We start from the raw sequence: 20285 nt of genomic DNA, 5'->3' as shown, positions 1-20285 counted from the left end.
CTTTAACATAAAATAGCTCATAAGTAAATTCACAATTGAAGGGGTATTGTTATGTTAATTGATTAATGGAGAGTACATTATTAATTATATGACTAATAAGACATCACATAACATTAGTTCATTCCTATCATTAGAAACTAAGGTGTCCCAATTGTATCCATCGTTAAGGGAGAATCATTACCAATAAATACAAAATCACAACCAATATACTTTTTGAGATTGGAAAGTATACCCAAGTTTGTAGTTATATGATTCGAAGCACCAGTATCAGTGGTCCATTCAGTATCAACAATTGTGGTGTCCATTGTAAGAGCTGTAAATGCTTGAGGAAGTTTATCATTGCTTGATTGTTCTAGTAGACTTCAATAGATTTTAGTTATATGGCCTTGCTTGGCACATAGCTGATAATATTTATTTTTATATACCTTTTTCTCTCTCTATAAGTGTTATTCATCATTTACCAGGTGGTGGTGGTCGAGAAACACGATTGTTATTCTTTTGGAATGATGGTTATGAGCCCAAGTTATTACCTACAAAATTAAAATATTGAAAACTATTATTTGTAGCATGAAATTCTCTTCTTTTTTATGTGAATCGATGGTTGTAAGGACTGTGATATTATGATTGTGTTGTTGCTATCTATGGTTACGTTTTCCATAGAATGCATAAGATGGAGAATACGATGCTTCAATCCATGAATTTCATTATTTAAATCTTCATAAGAGTGATACAATTCCTGAGTAGAATGGCGTTGGAAGTTTAAGCATTATGGTTGTGAAATATTCATATTTTGGGCCAAGATTTGCTAGTAAAGAGAAAACTTTTATTTTATCAGGTATATGGTTGTTTATAGCTGCTAGGCTTACACATATACTTTTGAATTTTCTCAAGTGTTTTGCTAAGGATTGACTTGTTTTTTTTTTTTTGAGGTATGTGAGTTGTTATCGAAGAGTAAATTCTTGTTATTGGGAGTCTTGGGTATATGCGTCTTTCAAAGCATTCCAAATTGATTGGGAAAAGTTGAGACCAATAACTAGACCCAAAGTTTCTTCTATAAGAAACTCTTCTGAGATTTATTATTCTGTTGCTTTATTTGTTGATATCTTTTCTATTGGGACATTGGTATATATGGTAGGTTTTAACTTTTATATATGAGAAGCCCAAACATATCTTGACTTTCGGCTAAAACAAGCATCTATTCACACCATAGAGGGTAGTTTTCTGGTGTGAGTTTGAAGGTAATGAAATTGGCAACATTGAGAGACATTGTGGAAGCCATTGAAAAAAAAAGAAAAAATTGAACTCTCTTATCTCATAAGATGCTCTAATACCATAAAAAAAATAATAAGAGAGAATATTTATGAGAAAGCTTTTCATAAACAACATGAGAAAAGAGTTCTTGATTACTAATATATATAATCTAGGAGAAATATTCAGAAGAAAAGTTACAAATAAAGTAGTAAATTTGTACAGGTTGTAATTTCTATCTTAATGTTGTTACTAGCTATTTTACACGAGTAGATTGCTGGACTAATTTCTTATTATGTAGTGATTGGATTCAACAAGACTTCTTGAAGTAACTTCATGATTCTTCTATTTTAAGAAGGACAATCACATCTTGATCAACTACCTTATCACTCCATGCTATAGACTCAAGATGGTTTTTAGTGGGTGGATTATATTTAACACAAATGACTAGCTTACTTGTTTTGACATCGATACTATTTATGACAACGAGTCAACGACAATTGGTGGTGTAAGATTATTAACTCTTGTATTCTTAATTTTATCATATTTTAATTCTCTTACTTCTTTTTTTTTTGCTTTCACCCCCTCTGCTTATATGAGACTTTCACTACTACCATTAAAGAACTTCAGGAATGGTGTTAATTAACCTGATATTGATGATAGTTAACCGCCTGACTCTTCGCAAAAGGAAATCTTTCAGCAATTTATTTAGATTTTCCTCCCCCATAACCAATAATTAGCCCCTATCATGATTCGCTACATAAGTAAACATACATGATTGAAATGATAGTATAAATAAATTTTTGATCATAGAGGCAACACCTATTTTAAGAAACAATATTAACTTAATTTACATTTTAATTTATTATTAATTCTAAATTCTAGTATGGTTCTATCTACTAATGATTTACCTCTATGAAGCATATAAAATTTATTATGCATAAGTCAACATATTTTTACAATATTATAAGATTGTAGTTTTAAAAATATTATCAGTAATTAAATGAACCTACTATTGTAACTAAAAGTATTTTCTGAAAGTATTTTTTATTTAAAAAAATATTAAAATTATTTTATTTTAACAAAAAACTACTAAAAAACATCAATTTGATATTTTTTAAATCAAACATATTTTTAAAACACAATTATATATAATTTCAAATGCAAAAAGAAAATGTTATGATGTTTTTTTGTTTTCAGTGGCAATAACAAAGCCAATAGCCTGGAGAGAGATTATTTTTTTTTTTAATGTTCCAAGAGTATTGATAAAGAGATGGACCATGAAAGAGAAAAACGCATTTCAACTCTAAAATTAATAATAATATTTTCAACTAGACTAATTTTTTTCCTTCTGATTTCTCTTTTATTTTTCTCTATTTATTATATTTTTCTCTTTTTTTATAGATTAAGAGCTTGTTTGGTATTATAGTAGCGTTTGCTTTTTAAAGTATTTTCTGTTTGAAAATACATCTAAATAATATTTTTTTTATTTTAAAATATTTATTTTGATATCAACATATTAAAATAGTATAAAAACACAAAATAATTTAAAGCAAAAATAAATTTAAATTTTTTACAAAAAAAATTTCCAATCACAAAACAAAACAAGCCTAAAGCAACATCAGTGCAACCTACATTCCTAGAAACACACTCTCAATATTGCTAGTACTCATTTCTAAAGTATTTTAAAATTTCTTAACACTGACATTGTTTTTAGGCAAACATCACAAAATGATAAACTTATGATTTGGCAAATCAGATTCAAATTTAAACCCAGAACCCAATCTAAAATATGTATTTAAAGAAAAAATTGGTAAAGAATTTATTTTCTCTTCTTCTCTTTTCCCTTCCTTGTTGTAACTTTTCTTCCAAAATCATCAAATAATTCAGCTATGTCTAAACTTAAGCCTTTAAGTTTTAAAAAAGGTTTGAAAAAACAAATAAGTATCATAACTTCCCCCTCCCCCCCAAATGATAATTAAACATCATAGCTTTGATAGCTTTTGAATAGGTGAATGATTAATATACAAGTAATACCATGTGGGTTAAAGGAAATCTAAATCGATTTATAAGAATCATGTTCCAAGGTGATTTTAAAGGTTTGTAAATTAAAGAAATGTTTTGGGATTTTATAATGTTTAATATGTTAATTTGGTAATTAGATAATTTAAGATGTTTTAAAGTGTTAGATTAGCTTAAAAAGAAGTGATACGAGGATTGAAGCTATGTATTTTTTAAGAACGAGTTAAGTTTTAAAGATTTATAGTTTTGGAAGACTAGTAAATCGAGATTCTAAAATCCTACTTAACTAGTCAACTGATTGGCTTGATAGTTTTGATTGATTGATTGCTAAATTTTGGTCAACCAATTGGCTAAGCAGTGGGGGTTGATCGCTTTTTCTAGTTTGAGATATGTTCAGGATCGATTGGGTCAATTTGTTTTGATTTTATAATTATGTTTTAGTCTCTAATTTTATAGTAGTAATCTTTTATGTTTTTCAAGTTGTTTTTGAGTATTTTTCTGTATTCATAATAGGTACTACTGATGTTTCTCTTAGCGATCCTTAGTAGTCTCCATTTTTATGTCTGTTTGTCTTTTATCTTCATTTTTTAAGTGAGTAAGATAATTTTAAATATGCATGTAATATAAATAATTTACATATGTTGATTATATAATGAGTACGTATCACTTTTATAAATATCTAAATATGTTGATTTATTTTTTGAATACTCATTAATTAATTTGTTGAATATATATATATATATATATGAGAATATCTGTTATGTTTGGATATCGAGATATTTGTTAAAAATTTCATACTAATAAAGAGTAGTTAATTTATGTACACTTAATAATCTATACACATAGTTAGTGAAAGTACTAACTTGTGGTGACTATCTTTCCACAATGAACCGGGATTGCAAACCTTATCTATTATCGGGGTTGCAAACATCGTCTATTATCAAGGCTGCAAATCTCACTTATTATTAAGTTTTTGGAGTTTCATCTGTTATCTGTTATCTAACATGCATTTCATTATCATATATTAAGATGCTTAATATGTATATACACACCTATTTTAGTTCTTATATTATTATTATATTACAATTTATGACCCATAACTTATAAATATCTATAATGAATATTAAATGTTATTTCTTCACTAAGTTAGTTGAACTTATTTTTTTTAAATATTATTTTTAGCTTAATTTCTATTAGCAAGTTAAATGTTATTTATTTATTTTTATATGCTTTACTTGTTTTTTAACGATATTTTTCTTTTAGTCTTGATTTGAAGTATTAAAGTGCTTAAATATTATATTATTTTAGTTAAATTTTAGATTTTTATATTATAATAAATATTATGAATTACTATTTATTTTTATTAGTTTAAAAAAATATTTTAAAAATTTATATATAGTTTTTTTTCTTTCAAAATATATATTCTAAGACTCAGTATAGATTAGATATAGCAAAAACACCCTCAAGCGTTGCTCGTCACCAACCTAGAATTAAGGATAAGACAAAACGGTGATTGCAAGGAAAGCACAGCGATCACCCAAAACAATGAATGAATACGAAATCCAGAATTTCTGCAACGCATCATCATCCCTTTCAAAAACTGGCAATCATGCTTAAAATCCAAGCAAGCTTTTCAGCAAAGCTTCAAATGTTATGTTAACAAGCATGTAATAAAATATATTTACATAAGACAAGTACGCGTTACCACAGCACTTCTTGCAACAAACACCCTTCTGCCTTCGTCACACCGCTCTGTTTCACTTCTGAATTTGTTTAGAGGTGCTCTATGCGTAAGGATTCCTAAAACTTTTCAACAGCTCCGGAATTTCATGGCCAATTAATGTCATCAACAGCATGTATCATCTTAGGCTACAATTTCTCGAATTTGGCAATGCTGTAAGCTTTCGAGGCTTCTTTGAAGTGTTCCACGTTTGGAAAATCTCCAGCTCGTAAATGAAACTCCCTCTGGACCTGCTTAGAAAAAAATTGGGGTTTATGCATATGAATACACTAGATAAAGAGGGAAGGAAGAACAAAGAAAAAAGGTCAAAGATTAAAAAACCTTTGCAAATTCATCTTCAAGATTATTGATAAGGCGTTTTTGAGTCTTAGTCTTGCCCATTAGAGAAGGCATCTCCTTCTTGAGATGGCTAATTATGTAGGCATGGATCTTAACAGCTCTAGCACGCTTCACAAACTCATTGATCTCTGTCGGATGCAGATACCATCTCACCATTAACTAGCTAGTAGTTTCAATAAAACTACAACTGCCCAGGAATTAGATATATACAGATATACAAAGCATGCATTGTAGAAACACACAGCCCACAGGTGCTCATTAAACACATGCACAAAAATGAGAATCACATAGAGATATGATGTCAGGATAAGCAGAAAACCACAAAAAATTGAGTTGAAAATGCTGAACATACTCGACGATCACAAGCTTTCTTAGGAATATATATCAAGCAAGTCCATGAGACGGTCATTCCGTTCTTTTTCAAGAAGATCACAGAACATTGGGCTGGCAGTTTCTTCATCAATAGGTTTGTCATTGAATGAGCTGCGAGAAAAACAGAAGACTAACAGACTTAGAATCTACAGTTGCAAATAATGCCAGGATCTCTTAAATGACATTGGATTTGAACAAGTAGAACATCTAGGGCCGACCATGTAGATATAAGTACCACAATCGACAGGAATCAAACATATATGAAAGGAAAATCTTGCAGTAAGATGATAGAAATTAATCAGATGAATATAACGAGTTAGAATAGGCAGCAGCAAATGAAATGGTCACGGGGGCGGCATGGCAGTCTAAGGAGAGGTTAAGATTTTAAGAGCAAAAGATCAGAAAGGGCATATACCCAACATAAACACGAGAAACTTCAGGAGTATTCAGAACTTTTCCAAGAGACCACATTAGTATTTTAATTTAATAATTAAAATTATTAATTAAAATTTTATAATATAATTTATATTATTTTTTAATATATTTTTTTAAGTAAAAATTCTATAATGAAATTCAAACTCATGATTATTTGGTTATCAACGCTTTGATATTATATTAAAGAACCATTTTAATTTAAAAACTTAAACAGTTAAATGAGATTTCAACATATAACTTATCTTATTCTCTAATATACTTTCTCAAGTAAAAATCCTTTAGATTTAAAACTTGTATAAGCCCACATTATTTTGGACTTAATTTTTATCGAATAAATGAAGGATTATGAGATTCGAATTCATAACCGCTTAGCCATCAAGACTCTAATATTATATCAAAAAATCATCTTAATTTAATAAATTAAATTATTAAATAAAATCCTAAAATATAATTTATCCTCTTCTCTAATATTCATCAACTATAAAATGATGTCGACAGATAAGATGGTTACATGGCATTCAGTTTTTAGAAGTGAAAGTAGGAGAAAAAAAGCATCTAACCTGTTGGGTATCGACTTGGTCAGCCTTGTTCAACACAACACGCGCGTATTTTGCCATCATTGGCTCGTAAAGATGCAATTACTCGCTTAAACTCATCATTCATATCAAGTTTATAAAGATCAAACAAAAGAAGAATCAGATCACCTTTTTCTGCAAACCATGATATAACACCAGTAAAATCATAACTCCTTTGTGCTCGTTGCTTTTCTCTGGTTGGAACCCCAGGAGTGTCAATAATTGTGATTTCATCTAGCAGCTGCATGTGCATCCACAGCAGGAGAGGTAATAAATAACAGAGTCGAGAGTAGATAACAGCAGAGAAAAATTAAATGCAAACGTAAACTTACTGGATGAGGCATTCGAGAACACTCAAACTTTTATAGGAATGCTCCTCCAAAACTTGTTAAGCCCCTAAATGGCATATCTGCCTGAACAGCAGCAGTGTTCCCAGGTGAACTTCTTTCGTCAGATCCAGACTGAATTTAAGAAGACTATGAGCAAGTGGAAACAATGATAAAACAAACTGAACATCCGTCATGAAAATAAAATGAAGTAATCATAATTATCGATTATCATCAAATCACAAGATCTGTTAGCAACTCAAATGATGTATTGGTATGAGCTTGATAGATGTTACAAAGGCAAAAGCCATGAATGTAAAAAGATATAAATGCTTTCAAAATAAAACAAGAGCATGAAAATGTTTATACCATTACAGCAACAAATCCGTCAGTTGTCGGCTCTGGTCCAATGTGAGCTCCGGCCAATAAAAAAAAAATGAGAAAGAAGCAACCAAAATCAACATGACGCACGCAAGAGTCTTGCAAGATGCTACGAACAACTAGTTTAATCCAATTATCTTTGTTTTGGTACGCACACAAGAGTCTTGCAAGATGTGTGTATGTAGGTGTCAAGATGCTATGATAAAAGTTGATTTATAACCAAGGCAAAGAGAATAAACAATGAAATTACGTAGAATTATCGAAGTTGAAAGATTCAGTAATAATAAATCATATAAAATGTATGCGCAAACACTCACCAATAAAGGGGAAACAAAATCATTAATTAAAACGATATGTAACTTCCAATGGCTTTAGCTTTTCTCTATACAATATTGTCAAGCCATCAATTATCGATGTAACTGAATTGATCAGCGGCATCTGAAGAAAAACAAGGAAGGCAAGAAAGGGAGATCGTCAAAAAAGCAAATCAAAGACACGACCATTTCGTCGAGGGACGAGAAGCTAGGAACAACAATCTAGCGAGTGCAAAACTATTGCAGCCACAAATTATAGATTAAGCAGTTGAAGTATCATCAGTCATAACAGAATTTATAGACAAGTATCCATGATCCCTAAGCAGTGTAACTTACAATATTTCGACAAGAAAGAGGTTGGCAACCAAGAACAGGTCAGGGTTTCTTCTTCTTCTTTTTAATGAATGATGGTACATTGGTACATGAGGCTTACCTTTCTAATTGATGATTTTGGACCTGATTGCGGAGAGCCTGTTGATAGTCGTGGCTGCATGGAATACTGACCCAATTTAACTAACGATCAGGGCACCCTATGAAACCGAAGCTGGGGAATTACTTACCATTAATTTCAAATGTTGAACTCTCATTTTTCTGAAGAAAATAGAGGGGAATATTTAGACCATCCAAAGGACCCCAGCATAAGAAAACGAGATAAAGCAGACAGCTTACAGCTAGTAAGGCATCAATGCCTTGCTCTTGGATATATTAAAGAATTATTTTAATTTAAAAGTTTAAGTTAGCTTAGATGTGGTATTTTTTTGGATTTAAAATTTAAACAGATTGATTATGCTTTATTTTTATTAAATAAATAGAAATAATAATATTTTAATTTATCACCACTTAATCATTAAAATTTTGATACCATATTAAAAAATTATCTTAATTTAAAAATTTTAAATTATTAAATAAAATACTAAAATATAATTTATATTATTCTACCTTCACAACAGATTTAAAAAACAGAAGAAGAAATTGAATAGAAAAAATACAGTACCGGAAGCACAACCACCAAACTTGGCTTTTTGGAACACAAGGATTGGATATGATGCCGATACTAGAACATCACGAGTGGGCGATACTGTTTTGAATTTGAACAAGTGATTGCATCTCCCCCTCCATCTCTTTCGATCCCTCTTTTAATTTAATTTAATCAATTTCAGGAGGTGCAACACAAGCAAAGACTATGATCCCTCTGTCTCTCGTTTCAAGGGAAGTAAATAAGAATGAAAATTAAGAACTATATAACATTAGGCAACAAAAAACATAACTGGCTAGCTAGCCAGGCCTCTATATCTTCACTTTGATTTACAAACAAATATTTTGAAATGTGGCCATTTTCGAAATGTTTTTTTCTATAAAGGAATCTCAATATATCTACCCGTTATCTCATATGAGTTTCAAACATTAAATTACAATAATGCCACTTCCTGATTCATTCGTGAGCAGTTAAATATTATGTTTAATTTACACGTGTTTGTCAAGTGTTTTTATTAAAATAAAAACCAAAATATCATACTAATTAATCTTGGAATAAAATTATTATAAATTTTAGTCTTACACAAGTTAGTGAGTGAAGTGAAGAAAAATAAATTAAAAAAAAAACTTACTATGGTCTGATGTTGAAATTGTCGACGTCTTGGATGGAAGCGTGCGCCTGTTTGATAAAATATTTAATTATCACTAATAATAGATGGAGGAGGGTTACAAGGATAAGACTGCGTACGTACGCCTCCAAATCCACGCATGTAGCCACGAAAACAAGTAGCCAGCTAGTAAAACGTCAGAACTAGGCAGATGCCATGATACTCTCATATATATATATATATATATATATATATATATATACACCCTTAATTTGCGTTGAGGCCGGAATCCAAATCCAAGAATCTGGATGGAGAGTTGCTTGCCTTCTCCAACTCATCAACCCTAATTCCAACATTCTTCTTAAGCTCTTCCATTGAAGCCACATACCGCTCAAGCTCCTCCAATCCCATGTCTTCTATACTCAGATCCCACCAAAAACTATCCCGTCCAAACCCAACTTTCCCACCTTCTTTCATTGTCTCCACTCGCTTCTTTTCCTCCTCCTTCTTTGCGAGGGCCTCTGCATATTGCTTCCTGCTCTCCTGGACCACTCGATGATGACTAGCACTTGTATTCAGTACTGATCTTCCCTCTTCTGTATTTTCGCTTATATAGCGGTCTATAACGGTGTCCACAGAGGGAAATCCAAAGGCAAAGGCCTTCTTGCCGGGAGAGAATGCAATAACTGCTGCCTCAGCTCCGGTTAGGACGCAGAGCTCACTAGCCTTGTTAAAAAGACCTTTGCGACGCTTTGTGAAAGTAACTTCTAGAGAGCTTTTGTTTTCTATTTTCTTGATCTCGATCTTTTGGCGGCCTAGGCTTTGCTTCTTCACTGTGGTGGCCATGAACTTCGATTAATTAGCTTGGAAGGGATTAGGGTTTAGGGTTTAGCGTTTCCCTTCTTAATTTTCTTGACAAGGAATAAATTTTCTTACGGAGTTAATGCTAGAGCTTTATTCATGAAGGCAGGAATATATATATATATATATATATATATATAAGGAAGTTAATTAATTTTATAAGCTTATGAATATCTTGTTGTCTTTTTTAATTATTAAGAAAGATTATTTCCTTTTCTACTTCAGTCAAAATTTGGAAATTTTTAGCCAAAGAACTCTCAATTTCACTCCTAACTCAATCTTTGTTTTACATATTTTTTTTAAAGACTGTTCAATTTTAGTTACGAGTTTTCAATTTCACTTCAGAATCAATTGTTTTTTTTATAAAAAAAACTGCTTGATATTTGTAGGATTATATGTGCTCATAATTATAGATTTTTGTCTTCTAAAAAACATATATATATATATATATATATATATATATAGAGAGAGAGAGAGAGAGAGAGAGAGAGAGAGAGAGACAACATATACCCCCTCCATCGATGATTTCGAGGGCATCTTTGAGAACATAGAGGTGCAGATGTGCATGGGTTGGGTGGCAACTTTAGCCCATTAGGTTTTGAATATTTCAAATAAGAGCCGGTCTAGATTTGATCTTAGTTTTTAAGCTTGTTTCATATTAAAAAAATAAATTTTAAGGTGTAGCAAAATTAATTAATTTTTGGATTTGCTTTTTAATGATTAAGAATTCAAGTAGGACACTAAAGATAAATATTATCATTAACTCTAAGATTTATAAAATTAATTAATCAATTACATACACAAGTTAATTTAAATACCATATTAATAAAAAAAAATTAAATAAATTTAACACGTCTTCATCCATCTCAACTATCCTTTTTATTTTATTTCAGGACCGTAACTAGATACGTTGAATAAACTAGAGATAGCCATGTTGAAACAGGACTCATGAGCCACAAGGATTTGGTTGGCATTTGAGCAAAACAAATGAACAATTACATGGGAGCAACCTGCAGCAATAATTAATATCACTGCACTATACAGCATGACCCAAAACCAGATTGGAAAATCCAGGACAGAGACAGCCGCATTTAACCTTGTGGTTTTTGGTAGACTATCCCTCAGACCTTGTGATTTTTGGTAGACTATCCCTCAGAATTCAAACCAATTTTTTATCCACAGAAAAAAAAAAACAATTAAATGAAAAGGACAGGACAGTTTCAAAGGCTTAAACTGTAGGAAATTCTTTCCTCGTATTCATTTACGGACTATAATACTAGGAAGAAAAGCTTGACATGCAACCACATGAAAAATGAGCTAAATCCAACATTTCTCTTCTCTTTACCGTATTTATAATAAACAAAAATGTAACGCAAAGAGTAAAATCTTAAATTACAGAATCCTTGGGCACTAATTGTGGGAAACCATTGATATATGCATTGCATCAAACGAAATGATCTTCTGCTCCTAAGCAAGGTTGTAAGAAGCTGAAGTAGCCATCTAGTCACTCATTCCCCCCTTCGGAAAGCAACAGCAACAGAACTGCATGATCATAGTGGTATTGTTTTCATAACTGAGACAGATCAAAATGGAAGCGTAGCAGAGGAGAATATTGAAGTTTATAAGTTGTTAAGAGTTTTAGATTTGAAGTTGTCTTAGAAAATTCTCTCCAGTAGTTAGTACATCTGCTGCATGCTGCAGAATATGTAATATGCTATGGTTATGAAGTTGATCATATGAAGTGAATTAGCCAACACCTTAATTACCTTTGATCGAAAGGAAGAATTTCCTTCGTTTCTTAGACGTACTGGTTGGGTTGGCACAGGAGGAAATGTGGTGGATGCAATTTGTTTTTCTTCTTTCACTCTGTTGAAAATCAGAGTAAAGCCTTCCCCTGACCTGGGGTCTGTTTCATCCCATGCTCCAAATTTGGGAATTGATGCAGCCCTGTGATGCTGCCATCCCCATTTAACTTAAGAAAATTAAATCAAAGTTGCAGTAGCAGAACGACTGCTTGCAGTATGAAAAGGTCAAAAGGAAGAAAAGAGTAATGAAGTCTATTGGTTCTGCTGCTGAGGGAATTCTACAAATATTAGGATGCTATCAGAAGACTTACACCCTCATGATCAAATGGATGAGTACTTCCATTTCTCTGTCTAGAATGTCGTGATGAAGACAAGGCTTTATTTCCCTCAACAGCCAAACCAGTCTTCTGAGACTGCAACAGTGAATGGTCAGAACTACTTTTCTCACTTCCTGATTCTGATGTCAGGTTATTGTGCCTTGCATTCTTTCGATGGTCAGAAGGGCTCATCGAATGTGCATTGTGCCCTTTGAGTCCCTCAATGTTCTGTTTTTCTGAGTTAGTTCCCTCAAAGGCTCCGGAAGCAAAATCAACATCATCTTCCATGCCCCCTCTAGCATACATGAAGGCCTCTGGATTCTCCTCCGGGTCATTTGGGTTCATCCTCACGCCGGATTTCCCTTTCCGTGCGTTATCAAAATAGGCAGTGTATGGGACATTATCTTTATCCCAGCCGCCGAACTTTGGGACATGGGACCGTTGCTGTGACAGAAAATCATGGGAAAGAAAGGGGAAATGTTGAGCAAATTCATGATTTGAATCTCGTTACGACCGTGGACTAATGTATGCAAATACTTACAGACTAGAATCCAACACAACAGCTTGTTATACATGAAGATTGGAAGCCTGTTAGGGTTGTAAGGAATCGATGGATGAAGATTTTTCTAGGCCAGCTCCTGGCCTGGGTTGGTAATTGTTTATTGTTCGGAAAGTTGTCATCATTTCTTCCCTCTAATAGTTTGAATTGAAAGAATAAAAAATGATAAACAACTACGAAGCGTCCAAGTTTAACACATGCAATATATATATATATGCCTCATCAAATCTATTACGAAAACCATTAAAAATCCATTACAGGAATTTTTACTTGAATCAATATTTTTCAAGCATCAAATCACCAAGTCATAGCATAGCATGGCATAGAGTGCCAAGTGAGTGAGTGGAACAGCTTTACTTCATTTGAACATAGTATAGATTATGGAGGGAGTGGTTGCTGACAACTAAATCATCTTATTATGAAATACCATTTCAAGCTAGATTATTTAACATGTACAAGTTTTATCTGAAACTAAACCTCCTGCAAAAAGGGCTTACTAAGATGCTTAAAATCTGGACTGATGAAACATATTACATCATGTAGGACTGTGAAAAGGAGATCCCAATACTGAGAAACATCATTAAAACATTAATAAAAAATAGGGGTGGTTATTGAGAAAGAAACTAAATACTATATTTTAGTTGGAAAATCACTTACAGACATTGATGGATCAGATGATTCAAAGTGGTTGAGAGACGAAGCGCTGGAGAAGGAAAGGACAAGCAGAATGATAACGAGTTTAGCTTGGAGGCATTTAATTTGAAGAAGTCCAGGAAATGCCTAGGAATGAACCTGCTGTGATGGCAAAGTTTGACACAATAATTCGATTCTTACAAAGTTGACGAAGCCCATGAGAAGACACATGGAAACACTTAAAGCCAGTAAAAACTTGAGGCGGCAGCCTTCTAGAAATACAGATCTTGTCCGTCATTTGCTATGAATCAATCTCTTTTGTCCTCATCCTTGCAATAAGTAATGTTTGTACATACTGTGCTAGACGTTCTTACATACTGTCCTGTAATGTACATGTTTGTTTTATAAAGATAATGGATGTTAGAGATTGTGATGAGAGAGGGTACGAGGAAGGATAGGAAAATCTAGAGATTTCGAGACCGTGGGGACCTCTGTAAATGCTCAAAGAGTGCAGCTCTTGCTTACAATGCTGGCCCTATTGAAGAGTTAGATTAAGACAAAACACTATTGAAGTCAAACTTATTCATACATTAATTAACGTGAAAACATTATAAGAAATTGAAATGATAACAACGAAAATTCCCAGTGTAGAAGAAAAGGACAGGCATTCAATTGTAATAAATTGGGGGGCTTGGATGTTCTCATCATGGGATGGTGACGCTGTGTCCGGTTCACATGGCGTTGATCCCTATGCCCAAATAAGCATGGCTATTTTACTTCTTCCACGCCAAATAAATTGATTTTTTATTTTTTCTTTTAAAACAAAATTATTTTGAATTAATCTCCATGCTCACGAATGCATTTAGGTTTAACAAATTAATTTCATTAATTTAACTTCCTCGTTTGTACAAAGTCCCGTTACCTCTTTACCTGTGCCCATCGAACCCCAAGTCGACTGTGACAGGTGAACAACTCTTTGCCTCTTTTTTTTTTTTGATGAATTTAATTTGTCTTCACATTAATTTTTTCTTCTCCACGGTGGTGTGTGTAGGATTGGAAAATAGTTTTTTGTTACAGTAAATTCTCAAAAAAAATATTATTTTTCAATGTTTTGTAGTGTAATAGAACATAAATTAAAAATATTTTTTAGTATTTTGTTATATCATGAAAATAAACTATAAAATAACTTATTAATATTTTTTTTTCAAGTATATTAAAATAATAAGGAATAAATCTTAAAAATTAAAAAGTTGAATGAAAATAAAATTAAAAAAATATAATTTAATAAATTATCTCAAATAAAATAAATAATAATCAAAAGAATAGAGATCAAATCTAAAAAATAAAAAAATAAAAAGATGAAGAAATTAAAATAATAATGATAAACATTTCATAAATTATTTCAAATAAAATAAATAATAATCAAGAAAATGAGGACCAAATATGATAAATAAAAAATTTAAATTAAAAAATGATAAGGAAAAAACAAATAACAATTATAAAAATAAGGATCAAAATTAATACAAAAATTAAATTCTAAGGGATGAAATTAAAAAAAATTAAAACAAAATATATATAGCAATCAAAAGTTTGAGAATCAAATTTGATATAATTAGCAAATAAAATATAACATTTCTAATTTTTTCACAACTTTCAGAAAGTATTTTGTATTCAAAATAAATAAAAAAACTTTTTTAGAAATCAAGTCAAATTTTTCTTTAACTGGAAAGTGTTTTTCATTGATCGGAAATTATTTTCTGTTAACCAGTTTTTCTAATAACAAACAAATATAAAAAAATTTAAAAAATAATTTTTCAGAAATCACTTTCCAATAAATAAACACAACCTAAAAAGTAAAGATATTTTCTTAAAAGAATAAAATAGAAAGTGTAGCATTGGATTAAAACTAAAAATATACACACATAAGATAACAATAACATGAGAAGACGGGATTTGAAAACAAAGGAAACAATCATTACAATGGAAATTCAAATACCAGTTTGAATTTTCCATGATTCAAACTTATATCATATAACATGATGCTCTGCTAAATCCTAGACTATTGTATTGCTTCCAATTAGATGAGTCACCTCCATTTCTCCCTTCATTTATGAAGCTTGGAAGTTGATCGAGCTTTCATCAACTCAAGTTGATTTCATGTCCAATTCACTGTATATATCAACTGGGATCAGGAAGAATATTGGTTTTTTATGCTAAGAATATTTTGTTGCTGTGAATTTGTTACACTGCATTTCTCAACTGATGGATGAGGTGGAAACACAAAAGGAAAAGGAAAATTGAAGGGTTAGCATTCAGTTAAGACTATAATGTTGGCAACTAAGTAAAATCTACTTTCAGCCCTCAAATCTAGAGCACTTCTACAAGCTTCTGCAATCTTTGCATCTCTCAATTCTCACAACTTCCTTCAAATTTTCAAAGCAGCATTTATGAGGGAACTCATATTGGTATCATACAGCAGTTATTTTATTTTTTCCAGGCACAACAACAATGTGAAGTTATAGCTAATTTGTTTTGGAACTTGTACAAATATGGGTTATTTTCAAAGTTCAATGGAACATTTTCTATTTATTTATCATTATAACTCTTAATTATTATGCTGTTTTGCATCTACCATGAGAAATTATCCAAATGGATATCAATATGAACTAGGACTTAACGAGAGGATTACAGCCAACAAGGATTAATCAAGGATACCCTTTACTTCTATAAATACTGAAGTCCTTCACCTTATTTGAGGGATCTTCTTGTCAATATACTCTGCAAAACCAAAAGAAACCTAAAACAGAGAGCTTTGTTTCTCTAAGAACGCACCCCTTGTTAGTTCCTCTCTTTTCTTATACATTAATTCCTTCTATTCACGGAATTACTACCAATTTCTAATAATTAGCCTTTATACATGGAAAGATAATATGATGGTCTCTAATATTGCAACATGGGTAAAGGTATCTCAATAATCAAAACTAAATATATCAGTATACCCTTTAACCACTAATATAGCTGGATGTTTATTGATTGATCCATCTACATTTAATTTAATTTTAAACACTCATTTAACTCTAATAATGTTTTTGTCTAGAGGTCTATCAACCAATTTTCAGGTGGAGTTTTTTTAATCATTGATTTTTCTTCTTTCATTGCTCTATGTCGTCTTGAATCTTTGTGTGTTTGTTCATGTACTTCTAGTTCACACACATCTACATTGCTTATTTGATAAAGTTCTGCTAGAGACTTTATTCCTATAACTAGTGAATCATCAACCAGCTCATTCTGCCAATGTGTTTGATCTTCAACCAACTTCTTGTTTTAAGAATCCTTCCAATTTCATTATTCATCTTTATGAATTGTACATCTCTTGAATTTGTCATCTTTTATGTTTGAGAATGATAGATTTTGTAGGCTTTAGAAACTAAACTATAGCCCACAAAAATTCATGGAACTGCCCTCTTGTCAAGTTTATCCCTCTTAACATGTGGAACATGAACAAAATACATACTACCAGAGATCTTAAGAAAGATTAGTGAAGGTGTATAACAGTACCAAACTTTAAAATATGTTTTTTCTTCTAAAATTCTTGTTGAAAATCGATTCTAAAGAAAAACAATCATATTAATTGCTCTACCCACAATTCTTTGACAATCCCTTCTTATATAGCATGCATCCGACAATCTCTATTATATATCTATTTATTCTCGTATTGACTCCATTTTGTTCTAGAGTGCAAGGAGTTGTGAGTTGATGCTCAAAGTCAACATCTTTACATAATGGGTTGAATTCTGATGAAATGTATTCCTTTTCATTGTCAAATTTTATGGCTTAAATTTTACACCCATTTTGATTCTCTATATTCTTCTTAATCTCTAAAAGATTTTGACTACTTCTGACTTGTATTTCATTAACAAAATCTAATACGTTTTAGTAAAATCATCAATAAAAATATTGTAATAGCAACTATCTTTTAATAAAAGTTTTTTTTAAAGTCTATTATATTAGTAGGGATCAACTGAATTTTTTATATAGCTCTTCATGTTGATTTGGGAAATGGCTCTAGTTTTGCTTGCCAAACTGACGGGCTTGACAATTTGGTAATTTATCAATAAGCAATGACAGACCTTTTACAATATCATTCTTCTTTATAATATGCATGCATTGAAGATGATAGTGTCTAAGTCTTTTGTGCCATACTTTTTTATTATTAATCTTTGTTAAGAAAGTTGTATGCTCCTTTTTGGATAGTAAGAATGAAAAACTTTTACCTCTTATCTTAACCTATAGTATCTTCTGTCTAGTGACATAAAAAAATATGATAAGATTGATATTTTCATTCATTTTTCTATCAACTGCTCAACACTCAACAAGTTTTGGTCTATATTAGATATATAGATAACATCTAAAATTATTTTTGTACCTGAATTTGTTGAGATTGAAATGGTTTTTTTTTCCTTTTGCTTTTATGTAATCACCATTCTCAATTTAAAACTTTGTAATTCTTATAGATTACAATGTTTTAAAAAGACTCATGTCAAAAGTCATATGGTTGATGCAACTACTATCAATATACCAATGATATAAGGAGTCTCTTGTTGAAAAATAAGTAATTACAAACATTTGATTTTCATCGTTTTAGTCAACAACTTGAGCATTTGCATCTTGTTTCTAAGGTTTGGTTTTGCAAATAACAACTTCAATTTGCACCTTGCATCCGGTCTCTTCCATCACCTAAATGGTGGATGACTTGTCTTACCACAAATTGACATGGTGAATAGCCCTTTTTCAAATATCTTTCCTTGTTCTAAAACTGATTAGTAATAATTTTATTATCTAAAGCTTGATTTTTCATAAAGAATTTTTAAAATCTTGATGCTTAGTTGATAGAGCTCTTTTTGCAAAATGATCATGCCTCGTAAGCCTTTGTTGTTTTTAAGCTTGCAAGGCATTCAAATTTTCTATAAATGTTATTTTGGATAGATCTTTTGTGTTCTCTAAAGTACCGATTGAGTATGTGAATGTTGTACTAAGTAATCTGACCTTGTTAGCTATAACAAGCAATTTATATGAGTACTCCTTGATAGTCTTAGATTCTTTCATTCTTTGTAGCTTAAATTCTCTTATTACATTCAGCACTTGCATAACACATCCTTTCTCAACTCCTATATGTTCTTTCTGCATATAGTCCTAGACATCCTTTGCTGATTTAAAAGACATGATTCTTATGAAAATGGTTAATGAAACAACAACAAACCAGCATGCTTTTTATTTTGGTTTTTTGGTTTTTCTTTCTTTGTGGCTTTTGATCTGACTCATGGTTAGGTTATTTGGTAATGGAAAAACATCGTAATCCTCTTCTGCAGCTTTCCAAAGATCTAATGCCTCCAAATAAATTTTTAACTTTACAACTCAAAGCTAAGAGGGGTTATACGAGAAGAGCATTCTTCAACTTCCATTACTAGTTTCTTAAGACAAATTGCTCAGGTATCGACTGTTGATTTTAAAAGGAAGAAAAGAAAAGAAACCTGGAGAGAATTTTATGAAAATAGTATGCTATTATTGAACAGACTTGAGTTACTATTTTATTCATTAAAACTTCATTACATTTATAGGAAAAACAAACAACCGAAATGCCATATCATTACATTTATAGGAAAAACAAACAACCAAAATGCCATAAATAAAGCATCAAATTAGCAAATAATATCTTAACTAAACTAATCTGTTCATATAGATTAGCTAAAGATTTATATGATGATAACAGAATAGAAAAAACAGGACTCCTGGATTCCTGAAGCAGTCTTTAACAAATAATAATTTGTAGGCAAGTGGATTTGTTTATATTCGTGATCATGGTGCTAAATATCTTTCCATCATTGCAATTGGTTTATGGATTATGGTTGAAAATGTTCTCATCTATATACATACGGATCCAATGAATGTAAGTCTGCAGGTTTCAATGTTTAATGATAACTTTTAAGTCTTTCTATAACCTATTTGAGGTGTACAACCTAAATTTAAGTTCACTATTTTCATATTTGGATTATACAATTATACTCGCACGTCACAATTAGAGTTAGTGATTAACAATTGGGAGATTGGGATAATAAAATATAGGAGTTACATTACGCAAGCGTATGAAGAGCCCTGCCACTAGATTAATGGAGCATAGCTGCCAACATCTTTGTTGAATCCTCTCACTCTCACCATCCAATTTATCCAAGAAGAGAAATCTTTTAATCCCGTACTTATGAGACCAATTAGGGAGACAGAGAAATGAAATGGCAGCCAATATTGAAGGAGATAATTGGACCACAACATCATATGGCCTTCTATATTTGGCTTCACAGTTGGAACAAGAAGGAAGAAAGTGAGACACCGTAGGGACACCAATGGAAAGAAGAAAGAAAGCATACCAAGAAATGCAAGTTCTCCATATATTCGATTGATGTAAACATAACTAGTTATTGTCAGTGTATATTATGGCAAAAATATCAACAATATATGGCAACCAAATTATAACATAATATCTTGTATTTATTTTATTTATTATAGACTAAAAATCAGGGATTAGAGGCTGTAAATTAGGGATTATTATATGTATTTAGAGAACTGAATTCTTCTTTCCAAAATCAATGAAACAAAGAATAATTTTACATTGAAATTTGAAATTTGTGACATAGTATCAGAGCCAATTATTCTGATCTAAGCCTTTGTTCTTCTCTTCAGTCTACAGACTGAATTCGTCAGTATTTGATGATTTTTTTT

At 31.3% G+C, this 20285-nt stretch overlaps 2 protein-coding genes, 1 long non-coding RNA gene and 1 pseudogene across 4 annotated transcripts; all 4 read right to left on the bottom strand.

Annotated features, from left to right (window-relative positions):
* Positions 1 to 5054: 5054 nt before the first annotated feature.
* Positions 5055 to 7779, bottom strand: LOC105141498 (EH domain-containing protein 4-like; annotated as a pseudogene).
* A 129-nt stretch (positions 7780 to 7908) lies between these two features.
* LOC105141484 (uncharacterized) lies at positions 7909 to 8445 on the bottom strand. The gene is made up of 3 exons (XR_845392.1): positions 8423 to 8445; positions 8314 to 8344; positions 7909 to 8240 (listed from the first exon to the last, which is right to left on the bottom strand). It is a non-coding gene; the product is annotated as an uncharacterized LOC105141484 (long non-coding RNA).
* A 1142-nt stretch (positions 8446 to 9587) lies between these two features.
* LOC105141483 (agamous-like MADS-box protein AGL61) lies at positions 9588 to 10257 on the bottom strand. The gene has a single exon (XM_011048717.1). It carries the CDS (start codon positions 10180 to 10182, stop codon positions 9604 to 9606), a length of 579 nt encoding a protein of 192 aa, XP_011047019.1. The 5' UTR covers positions 10183 to 10257; the 3' UTR covers positions 9588 to 9603.
* A 1162-nt stretch (positions 10258 to 11419) lies between these two features.
* Positions 11420 to 13889, bottom strand: LOC105141482 (RPM1-interacting protein 4-like). Of its 2 annotated transcripts, none has more exons than XM_011048715.1 (4): positions 13536 to 13889; positions 12314 to 12763; positions 11964 to 12152; positions 11420 to 11739 (listed from the first exon to the last, which is right to left on the bottom strand). In XM_011048715.1, exons 1-4 carry the CDS (start codon positions 13539 to 13541, stop codon positions 11698 to 11700), a joined length of 687 nt encoding a protein of 228 aa, XP_011047017.1. In that variant the 5' UTR covers positions 13542 to 13889; the 3' UTR covers positions 11420 to 11697. The 2 variants fall into 2 exon arrangements, with proteins under 2 accessions (XP_011047017.1, XP_011047018.1); XM_011048716.1 differs by having other exon boundaries at positions 12006 to 12152.
* Between the last annotated feature and the right edge of the window lie 6396 nt (positions 13890 to 20285).

This window comes from Populus euphratica, unplaced genomic scaffold (genome assembly GCF_000495115.2).
Source record: "Populus euphratica unplaced genomic scaffold, PopEup_1.0 scaffold119.1, whole genome shotgun sequence".
NCBI classification, from domain to species: Eukaryota; Viridiplantae; Streptophyta; class Magnoliopsida; order Malpighiales; family Salicaceae; genus Populus; species Populus euphratica.
Note: the sequence above shows the minus strand (reverse complement) of the source record. Positions and strands in the feature narration are given on the sequence as shown.